The 9599-nt window shown below is 30.3% G+C and overlaps 2 protein-coding genes across 2 annotated transcripts; one reads left to right on the forward strand and one right to left on the reverse strand.

Annotated features, from left to right (window-relative positions):
* Positions 1–1288: 1288 nt before the first annotated feature.
* On the forward strand, positions 1289–3611 carry LOC135958029 (putative acyl--CoA ligase YdaB). Its single transcript, XM_065508891.1, has 3 exons — positions 1289–1702; positions 1770–2758; positions 2818–3611. Exons 1-3 carry the CDS (start codon positions 1345–1347, stop codon positions 3133–3135), a joined length of 1665 nt encoding a protein of 554 aa, XP_065364963.1. The 5' UTR covers positions 1289–1344; the 3' UTR covers positions 3136–3611.
* Positions 3612–5678: 2067 nt separating this feature from the next.
* LOC135956530 (luciferin 4-monooxygenase-like) lies at positions 5679–8877 on the reverse strand. Its single transcript, XM_065507063.1, has 3 exons — positions 8535–8877; positions 7488–8476; positions 5679–6074 (listed from the first exon to the last, which is right to left on the reverse strand). Exons 1-3 carry the CDS (start codon positions 8875–8877, stop codon positions 5679–5681), a joined length of 1728 nt encoding a protein of 575 aa, XP_065363135.1.
* Between the last annotated feature and the right edge of the window lie 722 nt (positions 8878–9599).

The following is a 9599-nucleotide window of genomic DNA, read 5'->3' on the forward strand; positions in this document are numbered from 1 at the left end:
TTCCAAAGAAATTAGTTGATTTTATTTGTATCTAAATGAAATAAATTTAAATTTTATTCAACTTTGTTTTATTTGAATATATAAAATTTTACTATTTTCTAAAAAAATATCAATATAATTTAATTAAACTAATATAAAATGATTTTATTTATTATTTATTTGGTTTTAAAAGATATAAATATGCATAAATTTAACTGTAAATATTATTAATAAATTAGAGAAATACTTTAATTAACTAATAAATAATTTGGAAAATAAATATTTATAATTGGAAACAAAAGCTAAAATAATATAAAAAATATTTATATTTTGTATTTTATTCACAAGTTACAGCTATGTCACTTACACACTACAGTTTGTGTCGGCAAGAAACCAACCAATTGTAGTAAGGAAATGTAAGAAAAGATAAATCACGGTTTATTGTTGTGTTTTGTTTAAGCTTTAATATTTTTACAAATAAAACTTGAGTGTCTGTAATTCTCAAACACTCTATAGTTTTATTTGTATAATATCTTTAGTTTTTCTAAAGCCTTTTGGGAAAAGGTTTCCTGATGATCTGGCCTAAGCAACCAGTGAAATGCGCATAGGAACTAGCTTATCCCCCAACAATAAATTTCAGTGAATTTATCAAATTAAAAAATTGGGAATTTAGCATAAAACAATTTTACTAAACAAATGGCTGATTTATGATGAAAAAACCAGTACAACCTCGATTTTTGACCTATATCTGGATTAATAAGTCATTAATATAGACAATATGGATATCTATTGATAGATATTTCAAAGACCTTTGCAACGACGTAAGTTGGACATACAATGGGTCAAAATCGGAAAAAAATTTTTTAACCCCAATTTTTTTCACAAAAAAAAAATAAAAAACAAAAAAAGTTTGTAAAATTTATAAAAAAAAAATTATAAAATTTTAAAAAAAATTATAAAATTTAAAAAAAAATTTCAAATTTAAATAACAATTCGAAAATTTTTTTTTCCAAAAAATTAAAAAGACAAATTTGGAAAAAAAAAAAATTTTGTTTACCTAAAAATATTTAAAATTTTTATTTTGAAGTATAATTTGGTGAAGGGAATATAAGATTCGGCACAGCCGAATATAGCTCTCTTACTTGTTGTTTATTTTTTTATTTGACTGTATTAAATATAAATTGAATTTCATGTTAAACTATTGTATTTACACTAACGTAACAACAATTGTGCAAATATGTTTATAAAAATAGTTAATGAATTTTTTTAAAAACAAATTACCTTCATCAATTAATTTGCCAACACAAACTTAATTAGTCTAACACTTGGATCAGTTAAGTGTGCACTCGACACATAATTTTCAAAATGTCTAATGATTTTTTAAAAATCAACTATGATCTACAGAAAAAAATATGGAAATCTGAAAATTATCCTTACAAAAATCTAACAAATCGTACGGTGGGTGAAGCCTTTCTGCAGTCAATGAGATCTTTGGAACGCAACAAAGTTCTGGAATATCATTATGATGAGCAGAAAGAAAAACTGGTAAAAGATCTTTATCAGGAAGCCATTATAGTGGCTGGAAATTTACAACGTTTGGGTTTGAGTAGAGGAGATGTAGTGATTTTATTTTCTGGTTACAATTATATGACTTCGTCCTTGACATTTGGCACCCTGCTAATGGGAGGTGTGGTAAATTTTTTTGAAGTTAAGTTAGAAAATGGTAAGCTAAAAACAGTTTTATAAAAAGTTTGTTGTAATATTAAAAAATTAATTGTTTCCTTTTGCAGAAAATATCGATGAAATGTTTGATATTATACAGCCTTCCATGATTCTTTATGAAGCTGTGTTTCTTGAAAAGATTTTGAAATCATTGAAACGTCACAAGCCCAAATCTTTGAAATATTTATTTGCTATTGATAGACTTAATACACCCAATATTGCAAATGAACTTTTAAAATCTTGTGAGTCTATAGATTTTGATCAATTTCAATCCATTGAAATAGAAAACCCACAATTGGAAGTGGCATTTTTAGTTTTGACTTCTGGTACAACGGGTTTGCCTAAAGTAACACAACTTACTCACTGTTTACTGCTAAATGGGGTCTATGTATGGTGGGCTAATGCCTTTAATTATGAACCTCTTGATAGCAACTCCTTGTTATTTTCCTTGAGTCCTTTGCGCTGGATAAGCCAAGTGGTTTTACTGTTACAATCAGCCCTTTTGGGCATTAAACGCATTTGTGCCAATAGAGCCGCCACTGGAGCCTATGGTTTAAAGATTTTACGTGAAACAAAACCAACACATATATTTTCAGTTCCTTCATTCTTCTATGAAGTATTACTAGAACTGAAAAGTAACGATAAAGAAAGTTTGAAATCCCTGAAATACATACAACTAGGAGGAGAGCCTCCCTCAAGTGTTATAATAAATTTAACAAAGAAATCTGCTGTATATTGTAAATTATTTTATAGTTATGGCATGTCCGAAGTATCCTGTTCCATAACTAATGATGAGCATATCAGTGGTGGCAAATTACAGCCTGGTTTCGAAATGCAAGTTCTAGATGATCATCTTCAGCCATTGGGCCCTAATCAATATGGTAGATTGGCCATAAAAACACCTTATCCTTTTGTGGGCTACAAGGGACAAGATAATAGTAAATATTTTCTTGAAAATGGTTTCTTTTTAAATGGCGATTATGGTTATTTTGATGAAAGCAATACCCTGCATTTTTTGGCCCGTTTGAAGGACTTAATAAAGTATCAAGATGTATTAGTAAGTTTAAAAATTGAGTTTATTTCAAATTGCTTTTATTATCTTATTATGTCTTTTAGTTAATACCCAATTTAATTGAACAGATGGTTTTAAGTCTAGCTGAAATTTCCAGTGTTTGTTTGGTGGGTTATCGCCCTTCAGAAGAAGATCCTAACGAAGTTGCAGCTTTGTTTGTTATTTTAAAGGAGGGAGTAACTACTAGCCATCAGGATCTGTCTTTAAAAATACGTGATATTTGGTCTCAAAATTTATCTGAAGATCAGATATTGTTGATACATGATATTTATTATAAAAAAAAATTTCCTTTGACCACGTGTGGCAAAATTGATCGCATTGCTTTGAGAGAATTGGCTTTGGAAATGGCAGAGTTAAACTAAGCTCTACCGGATTTAAACTATCCTATACATTATAAGTGACTTAAGCTTAACATACACTATTTAATAAACCTAGACTCTATTAAATATTTTCAAATAAGAGAGCTATATTTCACCAAGTAACAAAATTTTTGTTGAAAAAAAATTTAGGTAAAAAAATCGTTGTAGTCGATGTCAAATGAATCCAACTTTTGAACAATAGGTAATAAATTACATGGATGAGAAAAAAACACCTGCTTGGCCAAAATATAAAATTTTGACCCCCTCTACCTTAGAGAGTTTTCGACCTATCCACAGTGGGGCAGAAAATAGAAAGTTTTTCTTTAATGGGCCAGACCCACGATGTCGAAAGAAAAATGTGCCGAAAAAAATACTCAGTTTTTAAAATTATTTCCAATTGTTTTCATAAAAATTTGTTTGAATAATTTTTCTTTCGACATCGTGGGCCGTTGCTCTGAAATCTTTTGTATATTATTGGTAATTTACTTGTTAAACAAACAAAAAAAAAATCGATTCAATTCGGTCCAAAAGTACGACATATATTTTTAAAAAAGCAGATCAAAGTAGGTATGGCAAAATTTTAAAATTTAAATTTTGAAATGTATATAGCTCGGAAATTATAAGAGTGGCATATTTTTGAATCTAATTGATATATTGACTTGAATTTTTTTTGTAAGACCAAAAATTAACTTTTCTAAGCAAAACAATATAGCTCGGAATAAATGTGGATCAAATAGTTCCTAATATTTGCCGTCCTATTAAAATTTTGATATACATTTTAGTTTTAGAGGCTCAATGAATATGTAATAAAATCTTTATTTATCAACGAAACTCAATGAAATTCTTAAAATTTTCCTAAAAATTCCTAAAAATTGGAGCGAAAATCCAAAAAATGGTATTTTTACAATTTTGTCTATAGGGTCCACATTTCCTACGGGGCTGGGAAAATACTTTGGCGATAAATAGGGAACACATTAGGGTTTACAAAGCTGCTTTCCATTTTCTGATCCCAGCTTTGGGATTTTAGAACATGTGGCCCAAAGTTGGATTTTTTTTATAAAAAATAGGTAAAATTCCGAATGGCGCAGAGGCGAAATATTTGAAACATTTTACATGTTATTTATATCAAAATGTTCTCCGTAAAGATATCTTATAGAGAAACATAATATTGTTATATGTTCGTAAGGAAAGTTTTTTTTTTTAATTAAAAAAGAGTTAAGTCACCTTTTCGACCAAAAAACAGCAAAAATCAACTATTTTTTGAATATTTAAATTGAAAATCGTTTATTTTGGGATCAATAATTCATATTGCTCTTAAGTCTTTTGTATATTATTCGTAATTTAGTTGTCTAACTAATAAAAAAAATTCGAGTCCATTCGGTCCAAAAGTACGACCCATATTTTTAAAAAAGCCGACCAATGTATGGCAAAATTTTAAAATTTCAATTTTGAAATGCCCATAACTCGAAAAGAGTAAGAGATAAATAGCACAAGCAAGAGCGCTTTACAAAAATATAAAAATATTTTAAATCGGATAGGAAACAACAAAATTGTGTTTAAAAATTTAACATGTCGTAGCTACCCTACTTTGAGCCTCTATAGCGCCGCCCCTGGATCATTGGTATAGCCCATTTTAATATCTTAAATTTGAATACTCTTTGGCTATGCCCGCGTCAAATCTTATCCCGATCGGACCAGCTGTTTAGGAATGCCAGATTTATTTCCAAAAAATTTTGCCTAACTGTGCGCTCCTACTTTGTCAAGCAATTTCACTTGCTTATTTTGCAGTTATTAAAGTATTTTTTTTTTTTTACAAAACGTAGTTGATTTATAAATGTTTAGTCCAAGATATCCTGTTGTTAGAAAGATTTTCTCTAATCTGCCTCAAAACATTTAGCAAGTTGGATCAACTTTGATATCTCTTTACTCATCTTCACATCAGAAAATATTAAAAGAGCAAAATACTGAATGAAAATCGAGCCTTCTTTCCTATGTCTGATGCCTATCATAGGAATAAAAGACTCAATTTTCAATAATCGAAATCCAAAATAGAAAACGCATTTAACTCGTTGTAGGCTAGATAAAGTAATGGAGACCGAAGTAATCAAATATATCGTACCCTATAAATACTGTTACCATTTTATGTTTTCCACATTTGAGTTTATTCAAATCAGCAGAAAATCTCAACTTATATTTATTTTTTATTAATAATTTAATTCAGAACGAAATTTCAGCTAACATTAAAATACCCTTACCCAAATAACAGTAAATAACGTAACCGTAAAAACACCGTTACCAAAATTGTTAGCGTCATTTTTATTTTATATTTATTTGTTTAATACCGGTAAATAGATACAAAGGATACCAATAGAATTTTCACCCCCTATAGGGACGAATTTCTCAAATCTGCCTGCATAAGAAAGGAATAGATGAAAATGTGTTGTACTAAACTTCTACACTACCAATATATTGTAAGTACTTATGCAATCATATATGAATATTTTTGCTCAACTACTGTATTTGTTTTAATACCCATAAACCGCTAATTACTCCATATCCAATGATTTTGCCAATTGAATTAAAGCTGGTTTATCCACTTTTCCACATGACGTCAGTGGAAGTTTTTCAATAATGTTAACGAGGCGTATTATGCACGATTCATTGCATTTCAAATGATTTTCTAGTAATTTTTTAACTTCAACTTTCAGCACTTCATTCTCTTTTTCCTTATCCTGAACCTCTTCCACCAGCTCCATCTTCTCATCGGGTTGGCGCTGCTGCTGCTTTCGGTTTTCATTTGCCTTAATGTTTTGCAATTGTTTAACAATGTACAAAGCTCCTTTATCCTCTACATCCGTATTGGAAGTGCGATAACCCACTAATGTTGAGGCAAATATGCTGGATAGAGTACAAACTAATTTCTCTACTTCACTGGGTATTAACTAGAATTAGTTTTTGTTTTTTTGAGAAAAAAAATAAAATTAAATAGAAATTGTATAGAAAATACATATGTATATTAGGGTGGTCCCCTAAACAAAGTTGTGGATGTTCCCAATAAAAAATAAATGTTTAATTCATTCTAAGATATCGTTTCTAACAATTTTTGTTCTACGTTTAATATTTAAGGTTTTTAGGATTTTTTTTTCATTATTTTCACAAAGAAACATTTACAATATTGGTTTCATTTGAAAGGCGCTTGATACCCATATTTCATGTTTCCTTTGCATTCAGAAAATAAATATAGTTTAACAAGTTTTTTAACGATATTATAGTCACTGATTTTAATTATTTATATGATTGCGGTAACCATTATATTGTAAAGTCAAGATTCACATGACTGTCACAATCATATATATGATTGCAGTAAATAAATATATGTATCTGGCAATCATATTTATGATGAATCTATCATAATATGGTGTTCTATGAATATGAATATGATATCCATTAGCCAAGAACAACATAATATGGTAATTATTCACCATAAAACTGATTGTCACAAACATATACTTATTTACTGCAATCATATATATGATTGCTACAATCATGTGAATCGCATCTTTCACATATTATGGTTACCGCAATCACAATTTCAATTATGTTAAAATTGTTGCAGTAACCATGTACAACTATATTTTTTCTCTGCGTTTGTGAAAAATTTGAAAAAAAAACCTAAGAACCTAAGAACCTTAACCTCTAACCCACAAGAGTGCCTCAAGGCATGCATTACAAAACTCCAATTATCTCAAATAGTAATCATAATTTTTTTTTTAAATTTAACTATGACTTTAGTTACAGATTTGTTAACATTTTCCTCGAAGTTCGAAATTCGTTCTGACTTTTAGTTTTGTTCTGACAGCTGTTTTGTGAGTGATGTCATAATTTTAGCACGTGAAATTTTGTGTCATTTTTTTTAAATCAAACTTTTACTAACTTTTAGTCGCCCGATCTATTCGAAATATTTGTTAATAGTTTCATAAGTTTTTGAATAAAATCGTATCATAATTATTGTTTTTACACCTAAACCATCAACAATGCCCTGAGGCACTCTTCACCTTTTTGCACCTGGTTCCTAAACTTAATTTGCAAATTAGTTTATGATGGTTGTTCGGAGTTTATTGGGTCCTAAAAAAAATTATTCAACAACTTTTTTTTAGCTTTCTAAAGTTTGCGGGTTAGAGGGTTAAATTAATTAAACCTAAATTAACTTTTTTATCCTGTGATCCAGCTCACCAGATACGCCAGGACAAATATTTTGAGAAATGGTCTCCCCAAAAAATTTGCCCTCCATAGAAATGGTGCCACCCTAATGTACATACATCGTAGTATTTCTAGAAATGCCAATAAAAACTTACTATAACCTCTTTGGCTCTCACCAAATCCTTATATCTAGCCATGATATGCAAGGCTTTATTATCATCCATGTAACCATAATCTCCGGTATTGAGGAAACCATCACTGTAGTAGATTTTACTGTTATCGATTTTATGATAACCCATAAATGGCATGGGTAAACGCATGCACAACTGGCCTTTTTGATTGGGTCCTACGGCTTTTAAATTATCATCCAACATTTTGACTTCTACACCCGGAACTATATAGCCACCATTGATATGCTGATCACAAGATGTTAAACCTGCCAATTCTGTCATGCCATAACAGCGCATTATAGTGGCCTGAGGAGCCAACTTACCGGCCATATCTATGATAGTTTGACCAGGATCTTCTCCACCCAAATAAATGACTTTTACGGAATTCAAAGCCTCTAAGTCATTGGCTGCTATAGAAAGTATGATTTCCTTAAACACGGAAGGCGGGCTAAAGAAGTGCGTTACTTTACCCTGCCTCACAACCTCTCGACCATATTCTCCGGCCGGAAAACCACTAGCATAGACCCTCTTTATGCCCATTAATAAAGACTGCAGCATTAGATCTACTTGACTGATCCAGCGTATGGGACTTAAGGAAAATATTATGGCATCTGGAGTTAATATTGAGCTGCCATTGGGTTGAGACCAAAATGATACCACACCATGCAACATTTGAGCATGACTAAGGGCTACAGCTTTTGGCAGACCTGTAGAGCCAGAGGTAAACAATAAAAAGGCTGTATGAGTTTGAGGATCACCCAAATTTGGCAGGCGAAAATTGTCCTGGGTAAAGGATGAAATACTTTTAAACAAAACATTGTCCACATTAACACCAGACTTGCCATCAATGGATATTTGATATTTAAGATTAGGCAGCTTTATATCCTTTGAAATATCCAAAATAGCCGATTTAAATTTTTCTTCATACAGCAAAACGTTGGGATTTAATAAATTCAAAGTATATTTAGCAGCCTCTAAATTACAAAAATAGCATAAATATTATTTCATTAAATATTTACTTAAAAACCTTACCTTTTTGGAAAGTAGTTTCGAAAAAATTCACTACAGCCCCCAACATTAAGGCTCCCATGGCCAAACTACTAACTTTGCAATTAACCATGGAATAAAACACCACCACATCACCCTTTTTCACACCCAATCTCTGCAAATTTATGGCCACTGTTACCGAATCTCGATAAATATCATCCATAGTCTTTGCCAAACCGGTATCATAATGCCATTCTAAGACCTTGTCTCCTGGAACTTTCTTAAAGTTTTCCAAAAACGCTTCTCCTATAAAATGTTTAACATATTCCACATGAGGATAATTCAAAGATTTCCAGATTTTTGTTTCTTGATTATATTCGATTTTCATTTTAGCGTGTGATGTTGGCGAGAGATTTAACGTAAATACGATTGCTTTACAAACTTTAAATACAAAATTTTGCAATTCACATGCTTATTATAGGTTTTGATTAAACCAATATTCTTATAATCGCAAATATTATAATAATTGTTGATAATTTCGCTAATAGTGAAAAATGAACATGCAACACGCATGATAGATTGCATTGTCGAATGCATTTCAAGTTGACAATAAAATAAGGAAATTTATTTTTATAAATACAATGTAATTACATGTATTACTATTCATTTTACCTCTACTATAAAGGGTGTTCTATAATTAACGCTAAATTTGAATGTTGCCAATGAAAAAAAACAGCTTGACAGCTGACAACGAGTTTACATTGTTAAATGATATTTCGAAAATAATGAAGGTTTGGTGACCACATTTTCTTAATAATCTTCAATTAAGTCAAAATTATCGGATTTGGAGTTCAGAGATCCCACATATGATTCTTGAAAAACCATAATGGAATTATGAACAATATTTCTTTGAAAATGAGGAAATGAATGACATGATAACAGAGTTCTTAGTGTTAAAATTGAATGATTGATGCAGACGACGCACAGTGGGTTGAATGGTAACCAAAGTGGCGATTAATTCATAGAAGCCGTAGTTTTAAAATATTATATTGTTTTATTGATGAGTTATTATAAGCACATAAAAACACAGCATTTTTTTTAAAAAAAAGG

The sequence above is a fragment of the Calliphora vicina genome, chromosome 4 (assembly GCF_958450345.1).
Source record: "Calliphora vicina chromosome 4, idCalVici1.1, whole genome shotgun sequence".
Taxonomy (NCBI): Eukaryota; Metazoa; Arthropoda; class Insecta; order Diptera; family Calliphoridae; genus Calliphora; species Calliphora vicina.